The sequence below is a fragment of the Silurus aristotelis genome (genome assembly GCF_946808225.1).
Source record: "Silurus aristotelis genome assembly, chromosome: 6".
In the NCBI taxonomy this organism is placed as follows: domain Eukaryota; kingdom Metazoa; phylum Chordata; class Actinopteri; order Siluriformes; family Siluridae; genus Silurus; species Silurus aristotelis.
Window position 1 is genome coordinate 3,575,056 of NC_139579.1, and position 20,580 is coordinate 3,595,635.

At 40.4% G+C, this 20,580-nt stretch overlaps 2 protein-coding genes across 2 annotated transcripts in view; both read right to left on the minus strand.

The window, feature by feature from the left end:
- Positions 1-383: 383 nt before the first annotated feature.
- Positions 384-7,558, minus strand: bloc1s4 (biogenesis of lysosomal organelles complex-1, subunit 4, cappuccino). Its single transcript, XM_083544409.1, has 5 exons — positions 6,986-7,558; positions 3,835-3,906; positions 3,640-3,741; positions 3,413-3,547; positions 384-1,656 (listed from the first exon to the last, which is right to left on the minus strand). Exons 1-5 carry the CDS (start codon positions 7,493-7,495, stop codon positions 1,561-1,563), a joined length of 915 nt encoding a protein of 304 aa, XP_083400535.1. The 5' UTR covers positions 7,496-7,558; the 3' UTR covers positions 384-1,560.
- Positions 7,559-9,760: 2,202 nt separating this feature from the next.
- The window catches only part of pard6gb (par-6 family cell polarity regulator gamma b), a 36,756-nt gene continuing 25,936 nt past the window's right edge, over positions 9,761-20,580 (minus strand). The window contains exon 3 of the mRNA XM_083544373.1: positions 9,761-12,559. Coding sequence (XP_083400499.1) covers positions 11,574-12,559 — 986 coding nt within the window. The 3' untranslated portion in view covers positions 9,761-11,573. The remainder of the gene's footprint in view (positions 12,560-20,580) is intronic.

A 20,580-nucleotide genomic window follows, 5' to 3' on the forward strand; every position in this document is an offset into this window, starting at 1 on the left:
AACTACTAATATTTATTACCACTACAACTACAACTAATAAATACTTCTACCAACTATTATTACTGCTAACCATTACTATGACTATCACTACAATAAATACTAATAATAATTAAGTAATAAGTTAATAAATTATTTCCATTTAATATAATTGAAATTTAAATAATGTACAAATGTTTTCATGCCTGAATCAGAAGTGTACACAAATTTCCTGCATGATTAATACCTGCATCCTTTATCATACACAGGCAACCTGCTGTCTGTAAATATAAGAAGTGACCTCTGGGATCGCCTTTAATGTCACACGAATGTAAAAAAAAATATAAAGAGGTTTGAGAAAGAACTTTCCAGCAAACAACCAAATGCAAGTAAAAACTCGAGAGCTGTTTTTTTCTTCTTTTTTTTTTTTTACAATAATATTTAGATTTTGTTTTTATTATAAATAAATGTACATTCCATACAAATCGCTTCATTGAATTAGCTAAATGAACAGTCAGGCTAACTGATAACACAAGGAAGAGTTGAAGCGTAAAAAAAAAGAGACTATTTAAAACAGGAATAACCACAGATCTCTGTTTCTGTGGTCTGAAGAGGGTAAATTGGACAATTACAGTATGAACAAGAAGCACAAGCAGCCATGGCGTTGTATCAGAATACAGCGTATCACAATGTTGACTTGAACGCAGGCTTGAAATAAACGTCTTTCGAGCTACAGCGAAATTAGTTGTGTTAGTGCGAAAGAAAAGAAAAATCTTGGCAAAAACAAAACAAAATACACTATAAAAAAATCTGAATTAAAAACCTCAGAAAATCTTTCCGGTGTTTGTAGGCATGTGTTGACAATCCTTTGTGCAACATACAGAGATATTTGAATTCAATCACAAGATATGATCACAGTATGAACAAAATGGTACGTGATCTCACCCCTTAAACTCCAGGAACTGGAATCCTGTGTGATATTAGAGAAAACTCCACTTTCTGCTCTTGTTTTTCCATATAACCCGAAGCGAAGAGCAAAAAAGTCCAGAGGATAGAGTCAGACCAGATCCAGTTCCTCCTGCTTACATGGAATTGAGCCAAAACCTCCAGGCGATGAAGACAACTCAAGAGTGCTTCAGGGTTCTTATAGGCTTTTATATTGTACATATGTCAGCCTTCGTTACCATAGAAACCATAAAGCATTAGCATGAGCGTATTCATACAAGCCTGTATCTTCCAGAACGACCTTTAGAGATGCTGTGATAAAGAAAGTTGATACATTTTGAGTGCGATATAAAGATCTAATCTCGACAACATGCCTGATTTGCGTCCATGTGAATGAAAACGGCGACGTTTCCAATTAGAGGCACTTTAAACAAAAGTCCTTCAAAAGAAAAAGAAAAAAAAATAAAAATCTCGTTATAAAACTAGCTGCCTTCTACACGGTGTGCTAAAATAGTGCTCGGCTGTTCTCCAATACCGCTTCAATATTGCTGTCGGAGGCGAGGGGCCGTCTCGGACCTTTTTTTTGGTGGGAACGGTGCGAGATCGATGCTACGGTGTGTTTTTTTTTTCCCCCCGTCGTCATGGTTCGGGCTGAACGGGGAAGAAATCGTCGGTCCTGAACACGCAGGGAATCTCTTGGTGTTGCTGTGCTGCTCGTTTGGGGCTGGACGGTTTCTAGTGAAACGAGGAAGGAGGAAAAAATAAATAAAAATGATGCATGATGAATCACATCCAATGTTTATAACAATATTGCAATTCAGAAACTGGCAGTAAACTGTGAAGAAACTGGAAACTCTTGACTAGTATTATCTGGGTGTGACTGGTACGTGGTACAGGATGTTCAGGCTGATAAAAAAAAAAGGACCTCGGATCATGATAAAGTAAGAGGAAGTAAAGTGGTATTACATGACGTTGAAGGAGGAAGTGAATTCTTCTCTTTATAATAGAACCTGAACTACATGTGATCGCGACAGTTATGCTATAATGAGATGCGTTATTACTTGTTTAATTGCACCAGAAATGTATTTACTACCTAATAAAAAAAAAAACGCTAGTGACAATCGTGAGATGGTAGCTAGCTGCTAAACATACAACAAACTGCCATGAACAATTGTACACATGAAAAACATACCTAGATGTAATATACTATAAAGGTCGACCACTTTATGGATAGTAGTATAGTGCATAGTAAAATATTACTGTAAAAATATTACTGAACTATGTTGTGGAAAATAAAAGACCCTCCAAATAAATAAAATCAGGTACATCCAACATGAAAAATAAATAAATAAACACATATAATAAATTAATAAATAAAGACACTTCACATAAACAGCACATGGCATCAGTGATTCACCTCTAGAGGCTGCTCTCATACTGTATATCGCAACCCGGAAAAACTATCGGGTTATGGATTTTTGTCGTTAGCCAATAGTTCCAATCGACAATCGGTGCCGATTAATCGGCAAAACCTACAAATTGGTCGACCTCTAATAAAAACTGCTTTTTTTTTTTTATACCAAATGTGGGTCTATATGTAGTAATGATTCACTGTCACCTCTCACAAGTTGATTATACTCCAATATCCACAAAGTGCCTTATCCTGGCACTTTGTCAGCAATTAAAAATCTGAATATATAATACATATATACGACATGTACTTTTTATCCATTTATAGTAACATTTAATGACGAACTAAAAAAGAAAAGTCCTGTCTGGACACTGGAGACTCCTTCCATAAATGTAGATTATTATTTATTTATTTTTGTTAAATAATAAAAAAGAAAAAAATTTTATTCATCCAGTAATGTATTAATCCAGTAAGACCAGTAGGTATATGTGATATAAAGAACTTGTCATCTTGCCCTGAAATCTCTGACCAGTTTCTCATATTATAGAATATCAATAGACAATCTTTGCCCAGGAGCTCCACCATCTAAGTGTCCCACAAAGCTGGAATTCAGCCTTAGGCTTTTCATGTTAACGTGCAAAAGTTCTTGTTAAGTGTGTGTATCTGGATCATTCCATTTTCGTGCTGCGGGGAAACGTACTGCCACCTTCAGGTGTGTCGTTATTGCTCGTATAAGATGCAACAAATTGGACGTTCTGGTGTTTTGGTGTTGAACAATGTCTTTTGGGTGAAAATTGAAGATGATGTATTGCTGAACTGTTCGAAGAATGAAGTAGAAACCAAATGATCAAATGCAATCACCCCCACCACAATTCCCAACTTCACCTTATTATAGCATTAAACCTACAGAACATTTAACATAAATATTATATAATTTTGGAGTGAAAGATCTTGAATGGCCTGCTATAGAGCTCTGACCTCATCCCTAGGCCTCCTCATCCCTCACACACCAAAATCTAGTAAAACATCTTCCCAGAAGAGTGGAGTCCATTCACATCCCATTTTTGTAATATTACTTACATTTAAGAATCCAGAGACATTCATTGTTCGGAAAATCTTTTTGAACGCTCCAGGCAGAGTCCGGGCTTCGCCTTCAGCCTCGGTTACTTGCTCCTCCATGGCGCTCACGTTGGCTGTGACCATCTTCACGAAAGACTTATTATATAATAGATAAAATAGATATTAATACACGCGTGTAAGTGACTGTCGTATATCCGCCGATCGTAATTACTTAAGCAAATGAATACCTCCAGCTTGTCGATTTTCCGGTAAATCTGTCTCATGTCCTCGGATTTTTGGTGAATCTGGGGCAGGCTGATGTTCACGATCTGAGAGGTGTCATTGCGTATCTGCGGCGAAAGACAATAAATTATCTTGTGCTTTACTGTTAAGAGCATTCACGTAGTTATACATGTGATTCTGTGCATTTGTTATTAACTCACCATATCCAGCATCCCCACAAACTCGTCCACTCGAGTGAGCATTTCTTCCAGACTCTTCTCCAGACATACAATCTGCAACAGATAGAAAAGCGTACAAATCTTAAACACGATCAAGAGCGCTAGTAAAAGTAACGTGGTGATAATACAATACTTTGCTTCTGACCTGGACATGTGCTGCGGCATGTTACTGCTTTAACCTCCGATTACTACTATTATACCTTACTATTAGTACTATTACCATACTACAACTATACACACTACTAATACCACACAATTGCTCCAGGTACTTTCTTACCTCCTCTATAATACTATTACAACTAGTAGTACAAACCCATTCCCTACTAACATACTACTATAAATACACTACACGTGTCATCAGCATCATACACTACCACAATTCTACTATTACTACCTAAACACTATTACACAACACCACCACACTACTACTAGAACACTACTACTACCACCACCACCGCCATACTACTACCAGAACACTACTACACAGTACTAATCCTACCACCTTACTACTACCATACTACTGTTTCAATATCACTACAACCATGACCTACTGTATAATCACCACCATATTACTACAATAACACTACAACTACCACCACCACCACACTACTACCAGAACACTACAACTACCACCACACTACTACCAGAACACTACAACTACCACCACACTACTACCAGAACACTACAACTACCACCACACTACTACCAGAACACTACAACTACCACCACACTACTACCAGAACACTACAACTACCACCACGCTACTACCAGAACACCACAACTACCACCATGCTACTACCAGAACACTACTACTACCACCACCACCACCACACTACTGCCAGAACACTACAACTACCACCACGCTACTACCAGAACACTACTACTACCACCACCACCACTACCACCACACTACTGCCAGAACACTACTACTACCACCACGCTACTACCAGAACACTACTACTACCACCACCACCACCACCACCACACTACTACCAGAACACTACTACTACCACCACGCTACTACCAGAACACTACTACCGCCACCACCACCACCACCACCACGCTACTAGCAGAACACTACTACTACCACCACGCTACTACCAGAACACTACTACTACCAACACCACCACCACCACCACACTACTACCAGAACACTACTACTACCACCACGCTACTACCAGAACACTACTACTACTACCACCACCACCACACTACTACCAGAACACTACTACTACTACCACCACCACCACACTACTACCAGAACACCACTACTACTACCACCACCACCACACTACTACCAGAACACCACTACTACTACCACCACCACCACACTACTACCAGAACACTACTACTACTACCACCACCACCACACTACTACCAGAACACTACTACTACCACCACCACCACCACCACACTACTACCAGAACACTACTACTACCACCACGCTACTACCAGAACACTACTACTACCACCACCACCACCACCACCACACTACTACCAGAACACTACTACTACCACCACGCTACTACCAGAACACTACTACTACCACCACCACCACCACCACCACCACCACGCTACTAGCAGAACACTACTACTACCACCACGCTACTACCAGAACACTACTACTACCACCACGCTACTACCAGAACACTACTACTACCAACACCACCACCACCACCACACTACTACCAGAACACTACTACTACCACCACGCTACTACCAGAACACTACTACTACCACCACCACCACCACCACCACGCTACTAGCAGAACACTACTACTACCACCACGCTACTACCAGAACACTACTACTACCACCACGCTACTACCAGAACACTACTACTACCACCACGCTACTACCAGAACACTACTACTACCAACACCACCACCACCACCACACTACTACCAGAACACTACTACTACCACCACGCTACTACCAGAACACTACTACTACCACCACCACCACCACCACCACCACCACGCTACTAGCAGAACACTACTACTACCACCACGCTACTACCAGAACACTACTACTACCACCACGCTACTACCAGAACACTACTACTACCAACACCACCACCACCACCACACTACTACCAGAACACTACTACTACCACCACGCTACTACCAGAACACTACTACTACCACCACCACCACCACCACCACGCTACTAGCAGAACACTACTACTACCACCACGCTACTACCAGAACACTACTACTACCACCACCACCACCACCACCACCACACTACTACCAGAACACTACTACTACCACCACGCTACTACCAGAACACTACTACTACCAACACCACCACCACCACCACACTACTACCAGAACACTACTACTACCACCACGCTACTACCAGAACACTACTACTACTACCACCACCACCACACTACTACCAGAACACTACTACTACTACCACCACCACCACACTACTACCAGAACACCACTACTACTACCACCACCACCACACTACTACCAGAACACCACTACTACTACCACCACCACCACACTACTACCAGAACACCACTACTACTACCACCACCACCACACTACTACCAGAACACTACTACTACTACCACCACCACCACACTACTACCAGAACACCACTACTACTACCACCACCACCACACTACTACCAGAACACTACTACTACTACCACCACCACCACACTACTACCAGAACACCACTACTACTACCACCACCACCACACTACTACCAGAACACTACTACTACTACCACCACCACCACACTACTACCAGAACACTACTACTACTACCACCACCACCACACTACTACCAGAACACTACTACTACCACCACCACCACCACCACGCTACTACCAGAACACTACAACTACCAACACCACCACACTACTACTACCACCACCATTCTACTACCAGAACACTACCATTCCTACCACCTTCCTACTATTACCACACATGACACCATTACTACCACTACCAGACCACTACTACACAGTACTATAATCCTCATGGTACCAGGGTTCGTGTCTGGGACGAAGCCGATGGAAGAATAAAGACAGTAAAGGTGATAACAGTGTTTCAGGTTTAGGTATTAATACCAAAACCAAGCTTTAAGGAGCAGAAAACCATGGATGACATCCCTCACCTCCTCTCCTGCATCTGCTCGGATATAAGAGGAGTAACTGAGCGCAGTCTGTCTCAGGATCTCATCCTCCTGCTCATGGACGGGACTCTGGACAGCAGCAGCAGCACCACCACCACCACCACCATTATCATCATCATTACCATCACCACCGTCCGGCCCGGGACTCTGACGCACGTCACCGCTAAAACTGGGACTTTCCGAATCGTTCCCGGCAAAGCTGGGGCTCTGGGAGACGTTCAGCCCGAAGCTGGGGCTCTGGGAGACGTTTCCGTTGCTCAGGCCCTCACTCAGCATGGACACAGTGCTGGCGCTTTGGGACACGATCCCGCTGTCTCGGCTCACCTCCTCACTCGACTCCTCCAGCGGAGACAGCACCGGCGCCCGCCCTAACCGATGCTCCATGTCCGCATCCACGGATTTACCCACGTGTCTGCGTGTGTCCTTGTACCGGTTTCTGCAAATACGCTTATTTTCCCTGATGATTCTCCAGAGCAAGTCAGACTTCCGCATTCATCATGTGACTACAATTCCCCCCCCTCCCCCCATCTCCTCCTCAAATACGGATCCTCGAGAGGCTCAAGAAATTCGCACGTTTGGTATTTTGAATGTCTTTTTTGACTATTTATTGATTAATAATTATATTATATATTATATTATTTAAATTATATAAACTTTTTTGTGCATTTACTCACGTTACTGTAATTGATTCGTTATTGTTTTTAAAATCTGTAAGTACTATTATTTAAGTAGGTTTTGGGGAAATGTATTATTATTATTATTATTATTATTATTATTATTATTATTATTATTATAAATATATTATTTATCAAATATTTTGTACAATAAAGCTGTCTGGATTTCCAGATAAGGGTAAAATGAATGAAAAGTGTTATATTTTAATGTGGTAAATATTTTAACTGCTGATGTTGTATTAGATTATAAATCACTATATTTTTAAGAATACTTATATTTATTACTGTATTACCACTCAAATTAGACTCATTAGATTTAATTTTGTTATTTCACTTTATTTTTTTAAAGGTGTTCCTGCCATTTAAAACAACTAGTTTAAGATTTACAGCCCCTTTTTAAACTACACTATTAAGCCCACCACCCCCTGTTAAACAAAACAAAAAAAAAAAAAAACGAATTACATTTTACTCTGAAACTACTTTTTACTTGAGTAGAATATTTTATTACTTTTTCCATCTCTGTCTACAACACCATTTCTCTCTTTGGTTAAATCCACATATTTTTGGAAGTTGGATTGACCAAAACCGGTTCCGCAACAAAGCAAACACACTTCCAGTACAGATTATTGTAGACATTCATAAAATTACTTCTAGGACTGCCCTTTACCTGAACAGTGTCCCAGGCCCTGCTGATCTCCACACCATGATAACGGCACCACCACCACCATGCTTCACTGTGATGGTGGTGTACAATTATAATATCGGTAAACATTTGGTGGGTTGTTTTTTACATATATATATATATATATATATATATAGAGAGAGAGAGAGAGAGAGAGAGAGAGAGAGAGAGAGAGAGAGAGAGAGAGAGAGAGAGAGAGAGAGAGGTTCTGTCAAATAGAGGAATACCACTTTAGGGTGTACTTGGAGAGAAATCAAATTCAGGGTGGTAACACGGTGTTACAGGGTGGTAATAGGGTGGTTCAGGGTGGTAACTCTTTGTCTTTGTTTTCATCTTATTGGTTCACACTGCCCACACTTCATTATTAAATGAGCCATTGCTTTGTACATTTTTAAAACTACTTGGCTATTTTATGTATCCACTGCTTGTCTGCTGTGCAAATGTTTTACAATGTTATAAATGAAGAATGCTTTCAAAAATAGAAGGATTAATAGTTCTCAATTAAAAAAACAAAGTAAATGCACAGAAAAGAATCCAAATCAAAGAGCATCAATCCGTCTAGGTATACAGTTTATGAAGAAACTCAGCAGGTTGTTCCAAACATTTTAAAGAAATACCCATGGATCTAGGCTGACTCAAATCCTTCTGTCTCTTCATGAAGTTCAGATCGGGGATCTGTGAAGGGGAAAGCTTTATTACCAGGACTCCTTGTTCTTCACTACACTAAAAAAAAAGCACATCTTGAAACCACAGTCTTCTTTGAAATCTTTTGCCTGGGAGAGATGTTGCTGTGCTCGATCTTGCAATGGTGTTTGACCTGTGACATGAAATAATCCTAAGAAACTTTACCTTAGTAGCAAAGTTTGGTTGTTCCTTAACCCAAGTCTTCTTTACAGCTGTTTCTGTTTCAGTTAATGACTGTGTTTTAACCTACATATTAAATTAATCATATTTAGCACTGGTTAATCATAGGTAAGGGGGGTGAGATTGAGATGGTTTGGACATGTGCAGAGGAGGAACATGGGGTATATCAGTAGAAGAATGCTGAGGATGGAGCCACCAGAAAGAAGGAAAAGAGGAAGACCAATGAGGTTAATGGATGTGGTGAGGGAAGACATGCAGGTAGTTGGTTTGAAAGAGGCAGATGTAGAGGACAGAGGGGTATGGAGACGGATGATCCACTGTGAAGACCTCTAATGGGAGAAGCCGAAAGAAGATGATGTTGATTGATAAACAATTGTAATAGATATTTTTCAGAGCATTCCAACTTCACAGCAGTAGTCCTATAGTTACATAGAAGACAAATTAAAATAATAAGCAAACAGATAAACCCAAATGAGCCAAATGATAGATTTGGACAGTAAATATTTCTTCATATTTCTGCAGCTTATAAAATTGACCTTTTTACTACATTTTTAAAAAGATTTTTATTCAAAATTAAAATTGATGTACAGAAAAGAGAAAAAAAGGAAAAACGGACAAAGAAACGAAAAAACAAAGACAATGCTTAACATTTTAGAGTTTCTGCAGAATAAATATATATTTATTCTTATTTAAGATGCTTCCCGGCACTTCAGTGAACTCCAGTAGCGACCAGCAGAGGGCGACACTGATCTGCCCGTGAACTGAAATAAACAAACGAACGTTCAGAGGCTGAATAAAAGAGGATGCAGGGGTTATGAGTCCTATGTTTGATTCTAAGGCACACAGGATCATGAAGATCATATGTAGATACAAGTGGACTATTCTACACTTCTAACATTTCATGTAGGAAAAAAACAAACAAACAAAAAAAACAGGTAACCCAGAGTGCGCACACAGTCACAATGATCCCTAAGCGAGTGAAACAGGACACATAAATGTCACCCAAACACCTCATTCTTTAACCAAAGGAGTCAAAAAATAAACACTGAAAGGATTCATACTTCATACTGTATAACGATTGTTCCCAGATCCAGTGGTGATAAAAGTGCACATTAAAATAGTCCATAAAAAAAAATAAAACAAAAGGTTCTGGTGCGAATTTGAAGGTCGGTGCCGTATTTTGATTAATCCTGCAAATAATTTGGCCATTTTAATGAGGTCATATACCATAAGAAACAACCCTCGTGCAAACCCTGGACTCCCAGAATGCACTGCGCTGCGCTACGGCTGAGCTACAAGAGGACTTAACTTGCGAGAGCTTTGACAGAGATGTAAACTGATGTATTTAGAGAAATAAAAAGAGGTAAAAAAAAAGTTGGAAAAGTTAGGCAGCCTAGAAAGGTTGAGACGAAACTCATAAACTAAACTCATTTCATCATTGAACATCACAAAGTAATTATAAAAATCTGCAAGTCGCTCAAGGGCGGGTTTATTTTCTTTAAGGACCGCTAGCACCTGCATGTGGAAGCTAAACACTGAAGCATCTCTGGAGAACAGATACTGTACACAGCTGTGTGTACTCGTGTCACGAGCCCGAGCTGAGAATTCATTAGGAGGTAACCGACAAAAATTCCTGCTTGTTAGTCAGCAAACAGCATTACATATAAGCCAATTCATAGTAGGTGGGGGTTTAGGGGTGGTCTGGGGAATCCCAGCAAAAAAGTCAAAACCATATTCCCAAAGGTGCATTATGTTTAAAAAGAAACAGATCTGTGAAGTTATAGTGATTCACGAAAGCACAGTGACGAAAGTCCTACATCTCCTTCAGCTGGAATGAAATTTAAAGCCACAGAACAGAGTCAGTGACACTTTGGTAAAAGCATGAAGAAAAGTCTGAGCTGATTGGTTGTTTATATCTCCCAGAATTCCAGTGGACTGCGGTATTGGGAAAACTTTTGAAAAACTGTACTGTATGGACGAACACCACAGCCAATCTGATTTAGAAAAAATGATCAAATTTGATATAAATGACATTTGTGGTGTTAAATTTTAATCAGTGGCTCTAGAAAAGTAGTAAAAAGAAAAAAAAGAAGGGAAAACCGATATAAAAGACACATGTACCACAATTTCCCGTATGCGGCCCCCCCCCTGATGGATACAATAAGACATGTCATTTAAGAAAAACTAGTAAAAAGATGTTAAATTACATTGTACAAAAAAGCTTGAGGAAAGCACATCAAGTCTGTTGCCCCAGGCTGTAAAGTCTCTGGGTGGGATTAGGTTTAGAAGGCAATATAATAAGCATGTGTGTGTGTGTGTGTGTGTGTGTGTGTGTGTGTGTGTGTGTGTGTTATAGCGTGATGACCATGCCATCCTCCTCTACTCCACCGCTGGGTAGCACCAGGCTGTTCCGAGGGTCCGTCCTCAGGCTGCTGAGGATTTTGTGGAGGCTGCCGTTGCTTTCTCTGGCACCGTTGTAGGACGTGTGATGAAGGTTCAGGTCTCTGTAAAGCCTGTAGCTCAGGCTGCTATGGCCTGTTCCATTGAGGCTGGAGTGAGAATGGAAGGAAGCCGTGGACACGGCGGAGAGCGGTCTGCTTTGAGGTTTGGGCGGCGAGGCGGAGGTCAACTGAGTGGATCGAGACGTGAGCGATGCCAGAGAGGCGTTCGAATGGCGAGTCTGGCGACTGATGCTGTTCTCGATGACAATGTCCGACTCTTCATCGCTGTCTAGGTCGTCGTGCCCATAGCTGGAGCTCACGGCGGGCATGGACGAAGGCAGAGACTGCATGCTGGTGATGCCCGAGCTGCTGCTGCTATCCGAAGACTGACCCGAACTTCCGGACACGCGGCTGGCACGCACCACATTGTTGCGCTGATTAGCCGGCTTCACCGTAACAATCAAGTTGTGGCTGTTGGCGATCATCATGTCGGTCACCTGGTCCAAGGTCTTCCCAGTCACCTCGATTCCGTTGACCTCGAGAACCTCATCGTTGACGGCAAGCAAGCCTGTTCCTTCCGCCAGGCCGCCAGGGACCATTCGCGAGATAAAGATGCCCGGGACCTTCTCAAGTCCGTGCGCCGTGACACGTACACTTGTGCCGTCTCGGATGTAGAACCCCAGAGGTTTGTGCGAGCCATGACGGTACAGCCTCACACGCCGGTGCGACTCGGGCACGATGTCCACGTCGATGATTGACGATACAGGACGGAAGTCCTGAGGAAAACCGATGCGGATCTGCGGCCGCTTCCTGTTCAGGTCGTTGCGCAGGGCGACCACGGCCTTTTTCTTTCGGGTTAGTGTGTTGGTGCCAAAGGTGCTGTAGTCAATTTCCTCTGCAAAAGAGACAAAGAAGAAGACAGTGGAACTGTTAATATTATTTCACATTTGTTAATATTATTTTTGTCTAGACTCCAAAGGTAGGATAATGACTGCAACCTCATGAGCTAAACATGCCCCAGTATTGTACACTAATAACTGGTGACTATCAAAAGGAAATCATAATATAAAACCTTTGCACATCCTTGCATATGTATAACACAATCTTAATAATACGGAAGTCTTACGAGGCCATGCATTACAATATTTTCATCTTTTCTCGTGAATTCGACACAAACAATGTTTACTTGTGATCAGCAATTAATTTTTCTGTGTATTCGGCATGAGAGCGTGTTTTAGAAGCAGCTTCATCGCAGCAACATGGATGATCGCGTTTGTTTTTTTACTTTCGACGTTATGGCGAGAAAATTAAGTCGCGATCACGGAAAAAAAAAATGGAAAGTTCATCATTTTTTTATAATTAAAAAAATTGTATATGTATATTAAGAAATATTCTGTATTTGAGAATGTTTTTTCCACAAATTCCCTCATTTCCAGTTCAATTCAATTAATTTATAAAGCAACTATGGATATTGTCACAAAGCATCTTTAGAAAAATTCCAGAATTTAGAAAGTAACCAGATGTAGACACCTTTTGAGTTTAGTTGTGGACAGCAGTGTTTATTTTTTTGTGAATTTTATGACCTTTGTTCATATTTAACTTACAAACACAATCTAACACGTAGCAGATTTTACAGGAAGTGGGTTTTCGGGACGGTCACATTTCCTGTGCAGAGTATGGCTTTAGAGATCACACAACAACCAGAACAACAACAAATGAGTAAACAGTAAATAAATATCTGAGCAAACACCACTTCTGACGAAGCTAGCATGTAATATTCCAGAGTAGCCATCAGCTTCCGGCCCAGAAACCCTCCGCATGAATGTGATGGGCGGACCAAGAACGAGCAATTAAGCGGTATACGGCTCTCCACACACCCTGCTGTCAGATGCCTTTTGTGCCCCTGCTAATGACCAAGTTTCCCCCAGAAGACCACACAGCAGTTCCATGACGATTCTCAGGCAGCACGTAGTTCACTGCAATCAATTCAGACAACCACAGCTATTCAAGGTGCATACCACCACTACAAAACACCATCCCGGGTTCCAGCTGCTGCCCGGCACGGAGTATAAATAACAGACGGTGGCTGACCGTACATGCTCTGATATATTTAACAGTACTCATACGAAGCTTTAGAGATTTATCAAAGCGGCACTTTGTGGTTATTGTTACGCAGCATCTGACTGAATGCAGACTTACTTTTATTATGTGCTGGAATTTCAGCTGATAGGAAACACATTGGCTTTCTCTCTGGCTCCCATTAGGAACGTAAAGCACTTGCCAGACTTATATTCATGACTTGCTCTTATCTACGAACATAATAAGTACACCTCATGTCTTGACATCTGTCCAGAGGTTTATGATACGGTTTGGAATAAGTAAAAGCTCGACGAAGAGCTTTAAAGCACTACATCATGCTCAGATTATATTATCCTAGGTATTCAGCCTGGAGCTAGAAGTCAATTTAATTCAGGTTCGGTACCGGATGTTTTGGGGGTTTCAAATCCCAGGAGATACTATCAGAAGACGACAATGGTTTAAAGAAACAACTCCGGTGTTTTTTTTTTTTCAACGAGATCTCCATCTTCCTCATCTAAAGCATGTGTATGAACATCACACACACACACACACACACACACACACACACACACACACACACACACACACACACACACACACACACACACACACACACACACACACACACCACAATCACAAATTCTGTTCCCACATCCCATTACATATTTAGTCCCCATAATAACCTCCACTCTTCTGCAAAGTTGTTCTAATAGATTTTGGATTGTGGCTGTGGAGATGTAGAGATACTAACATCCTCAGCTATGAGGATGTTAGTAAAGTCAGGTAATAATGTAGGTGAGGTGAGGAGGCCTGGGGTGCATCAGCATTCCAAATTTATCCTGTTCAATAGGGTTGAGATCAGAAGAACTCAAGTTCTTCCACTCTAACTCATGTAAACCATATCTTAATGGAGCTGGCTTTGTTCACAGGAACATTGTCAGGCTGGAACAGGTTTGGGTCTCCTAGTTCTGCATCGAAACACGTCCTGTAAAATTCTGTCTCCACAGGAAAAACACCATATAGCTCTTCTGGTGTTTTAATACTTGTCCGTATAGTGTAACTTTGGATCACGGTTTAGCATGAGCAGACCTTCTGAGACACTGATGCATGATGGGAAAACAAACACTGCCTAGCCGTTTCCAGACACTGTGATAGCACAGCCTACTAGACAGAACACAAAGTCTAATTGAAATAGAAAGAAAAATGCTCCTCCATTTGAAGATTTCCTGCACGATTTGTGCCAAACCTTAAAAACATTTTGGCTAAACTAGGCGCAGAAACATGAGCAAGCTAAAATGCTAAGAAAACAATTACAGGCTTTTGCAAATGATCCTCCAGTCAAGAAAGAATTAACTCACTAGAAACTGCACTGAAAACCAAAAAAAACCCCAAAAATAAACCAAGCGAGACGTGACATCATCAATCACAATGGCTTCAGTGAGCACCGCATGCCAACGTTAGCATGCAGACAATGAGTTTTTTTTAAAGCTTCAGTGAAGAGACGAAGTTCTTCACACGGTGCCAGGCACCCGTTGCTGTCACCTGACTCAGCCTGGCGGAGGGGCAGGGTTCAGAGGTCAGGGGTTACTCAGGGAGTGGGAGGAGAGGAGTGGAGTGGAGTGGAGAAGGAGGGTGGGAAGGAGGGATACATTCCAGCATGATTCAAAGTTTTAAACATTCAGATCTGCCGTGCATTAAAAGCTGCACCTAGATCCAAGGCTGTACCGTGGCTGATTTGTCCGCCTTTTGGAAGAATAATCAGTCGGTCATTGTTGTTGCAGACGCTCTGCCGGTGCGTGATAATAGGATCGCGCTGTGGGAACGGGACGGTGGGAGAGCAGGCGAGTCTTTTGTTGCAGATTTCCCACCTCTCATTAACTTTCACAGTGAAAACGGCCCCCCTTTCAAGTCATGCACAATTTTGACAGAGGCTAATAAAAGCAGGGATCTAAAGGCTTTAACAGGCACTCATTAGGGCTCCCGATGCAGTTTACTCTGCATCTACTCTAGGGCATAATAAAAAGTCTCAATTAAATCCAAACACCCAGAAAAAATCAATTAATGTGCCAGGATTTCAGTCGACGATCCTTTCGGAGATAAAATAAACGTAGCAAACGGATTAGCGATGTGACACAAAAAGCAAGGATCTGCTTAGCCCAGGCTTGAGCAATCCATTACCAACAACGTTGATTTTTTTTTTCTCCTTTAGCTTAGCTGTTTTTAAACACCTGAATATGAACAACAACCAAAAAGAAAAGCAACTACGAATCGAGAAAACGTGAAACAAATTTGCGGTAAATGGGGCTACGTGATTCGATAGAAACGGATTGTTACAATGAGCATTAAAACAGGGGGATGGAAGACTAACTCAACTCCAGAGAAAATACAAAATCACAGTAGCAACATTAGATTAATGTTCACAATGCATTCGTCTCAAAAAAACTTATTATATAAGGATATAAAACAAATCAACGTCCGAGTGTTGTACTGTGGCCCATCGGGTTCTTGTCCAATCATGTTGCGTCCTGTGTTTTTATTCCTTTTGTACCACAACAATGAGTCACCAATCACAAACAAGGAACAACATCATTACAAAATCGTCTAGAACCTAAATATAATTATTTCATCATTGTTGATTTCACTGCTGCAAAACATTTCATCAGTTAAATCGAATACGAAACTCTTTTCAAACTGGTAAGAGCCGCCTTACTGTAACTTCAGGATCCAGTGTCATCGTATGAGATCTTTTTACTTCCTTCAGACTGTAGATCGCCAAGATATGCATGAAGCACTAGCTGGGTTTAATAACTGAACACAGGAAGCGGGCTGAATCGGGAAACTTTCCATGAGTCTACAACCAGTACCAAGGACTGTTTTTATTTTATTTAGGAATCATGCATATTTGGTTATTTTTCTAAATCACAAAATGTCATTTCAGTGGTGTGGAATTAAGTATATTTATCCAGAATATACTTTTTTTTTTTTTTTTGGGGGGGGGGGGGGGGGTCCCCACATATTCAGGGTCTACAGTAATATTTTGGTGAATTTACTGGGAATAATTGAGCGGTTTTAATTTCCCAAAGGCAGCTTTATTAAAATGACCTTTGAATTTGTCTTTGGCTTAGCTTTATTATTTTGGCTAGGTTACTAGGACACTACATAAAGTGCACGTGTGCAAACAACATTTAGTAAAAGCAGCACAACGAGGCAAAAACACAGTAACAGTGCAGCATTGATCAGTACAGTAAATGCATGTTATTGCAAATAAATTGTCCATTTAGTAATAAATGCTGTGCATGTAAACATTGTGGTTATTTGTGCAAAAACTTTCAATGAAAATCTTCATTTGAGTGTGTGTAATTGAAAAATTTGCATCATAAAAGTTATTGATGTGATGCATTAATTGATTGTTTTTAACATATTTGCATCGGTAAGAAACGACTGATTTATATATATTTGTAAGTAGATGTGCCATACTTTTATTATTTAGAAAGAGACCAATAATTTGTGACCAATGTAGATTGGATATGACGTATCACAAGAGGCGTGTCCTGAGAGTCGCATAGAATACAAAGATTAACATGGCAGAGGTAGAGCTGTGTCTTCATGGAGACAGAACAGAAAAAAAACATCTGGTTTTATTTCATATTTTATCTTTTTCTTCAAAGGCCTGTTTAAGAAAGGGCCACGTCTTAGAAGTCAAAGTCGGATCGCACTGCATCGTAATAGGGGTAAATCTCATCAGTAGCTGCTTCATATGTATCTTTAATGCATCGCATTGTTGGCTATCGATGAGAGACGTGTGTCAGTCCAGCCACTTTGTATTGTCTGATTTCAGAATTCAGAAACATGACGAGTGAAACCAGCCACACTGTAATACTGGATTCTATTTCCTTCACTGTAACGGATTTCAAGCATCACCTGTGCTATTACTGCTTGACTTGGATTTTCCAGCACATTTTTCTACAGGTTGAAAACGAAACATAAAGGTTTGCTGACAGACTCCCGAATTATCTCTTTTATCTCCTGAAACATATAGAGAAGTCAGTGGAACTGAAAAAACTGCAGGTTTACAATATAAATCTAATTGCCTTGAGCGTGTACTTGTCTTTTGCTGAATCTTGAAGTTCTTGAAATCACGGAGCTCCTCCTCGACTATTAAAGTTAGTGCACAGTCAGCACACACACACACACACACACACACACACACACATGCACACTTTTCCTCTTTCAACCTGTTTCACCAGTCTTGCCCTGTCTCACATCTGGGAAAAGTTAAAGGCCTACATGCAGAGGAGGTAAAGAATGTGCCGTTAGATTAGCCTCCTTTTCAATCTCCTTTCTTGTCGACACAACGCGTTCTCCACAGGTCATGGCGGTGTGACAATCTGTATTCGCGTGTGTGTGTATGTGTGTTAGTGTGTGTGGGTGTGTGAATCGAGACACAGCTTTAAAAATTTCTCCAAATGGACACAGACAGCAGAGGAAAACCTCAATAAACGTCTGCCAGGCAAACCAAAACAATACCCTACAAAAAAAAAGATGTTTATTAACAGTAGCAGGAAAAGTAGTGTAGCTTCCTGTAACTATAAATTTCAGCTCAAAATGGCCACCAGAGCTTTGATCCCGTCTGTTTCTTTTCTTATATACCTGCCTGATTGATCCTTTGGTAGCTTTACATCTACACCATAAAAACCCATGTGGTTACAGTAGAAGGTTAAAATCCGGAACCATAAAGATAAATCTGGAGCGCAAGTAATATGAACAATGATGTAAATATTATAAATAAATATTCAGTGTTGAGGATGAGAGGAGTTCCCTTTCGAATCGGATTCCTCTCAAGGTTTTTTCCTCATGCTATCTCAGGTAGTTTTACTCAACACTGTTGTCACTGGCTTGCTCGTTAAGGTATAAACGAACAGGGATTCATTAATTAAGCTCAAATGTATATTCGTCTATTTAACTATGTAATTCTGTAAATCTGCCAAACAAAAAAGCACTGAATTGAATTGAACCTTGTTGTGGAATTTCTTGAATTCATCTTCTGTTCACAATAAGCGAACGTATGTATGTTTTGATTGAGAAAAAGATCTCGCTATAAAATACTTTGCACACAAATTCTTATTAGATGGTTAAGGTACTGTAGATTTACAAGTTATTCAAGACCAAGAACAGTCTAGAGACCTCTAGAAGTTGATGTTCATTTACATTAATACTTTAATACATTAATATTAATACTTGCTTACTATGAGCTCAGTAGCTCATAGTTTTATAACCATAAATACTGTATAAAACTGTAGAAAGAACATTACTTATAATCTTATACTCCAGTGCTCATGCTAGTTCTCTCTCTCCAGTGTTCTGTATTGTTAAAAAATGTATGATCAAACTCTTAATGTCACCCAAATGAGGATGGGTTCCCCTTTTGAGTCTGGTTCCTCTCAAGGTTTCTTCCTCATAACATCTAAGGGAGTTTTTCCTTGCCACAGTCGCCACGGCTACTCACAGAGATAAATGCACACCATTCACCTTCACTGTTGATTTCTGTAAACCTGCTTTGAGACAATGTCTGTTGTGAAAAGCGCTATAGAAATAAACCTGACTTGACTTACTAGTCCTGCTAAAAGAACTAGAACAAGTGGGGACAATTAAAACAATGGATGCTGTTTGACCATAATATTGGCCTTTTAATATTTATTATGCATTAATAACACTCACAGAGCAATGGACAGTATGTTTAACAGGGTAAAACCAGTGTCCTGACCTCATTTTGCCCAGAACATGACCCTCAAAATTCCCCAAACTCTCCCACAAGCTGCTCACTGAGTCAATCCAGACCTGCCGTCTAATCTCGGCATGTCACACATGATAACAAACAGGACAGATTTTCAGGGGGTTTAAGGTGTTAATAAAGCTCTCAATCCATCTCTAAAAAGTGTTTCTGGAAGAAGCAGATAAAAGTTATTCTGCTGTAACTCAAAAAAAGAATTCAAACATCAAACACTCAAACTGAAAAAGTCCACGGTAACAGGATGTGGCACATTTAGGCTGATAATTACACGGTGTCACGGTGACAAAAACGTACACCGTTTTCCTTCACCACTGCAACACAATGCACAAAGAGCAAAGAAAAATGCCTCACTGGAAAACCACACTTTAAAAAAAACCTCATTGAGAACTGCTTCGGTTGCATTTTTTCCCTCCGCCTTTTGCACTCGGAGACCTGGATTACAATGTGGTTGAAGGAAAGGAAACTGCAGTCTTGTATGTAAATAATGAGAAATTACAGTTCTCATGGCAAGTTGAGCTTCTTTGGATGAACCATGAGGACTTTGAAGAAGAAGATGCATAAAAACGTCTTTGCCAACAAAAACTTAAATAATAAAAAAGTAAGTTTGGGGTCATTTCAGACTAAAAACAAAGAAAACGTATTTTATTGAAAGCAATTTGAAACAGATTTTTATATTTGTATTTATATATTTGTATTTGCATTTTGATTCTGTAATATGTTAATTAAATGCACTGTCTTATTTTCTCTTGTATATTTAGTATTGTTCTTTAAAAAAGAAAAAGTACTTATTATCCGATTCCTCGATTAATTGATGGACTAATCGGTAGAATCTGTAACCCTGTAACTTCCTATGTGCTTTTTGAACATACTTATCATAGCATATACCCTTATAATACCCTCCACTCTTCTGTGAAGATGTTCCACTAGATTTTGGAGTGTGCTTGTGGAGATTTGTGCTACAAAGTTGTTATTAAAATCAGGTACTGATGAAGGGTGAGGTGAGGAAGCCTGGGGTTCAGTCAGTATTCACATTCACTCTGTTTAGT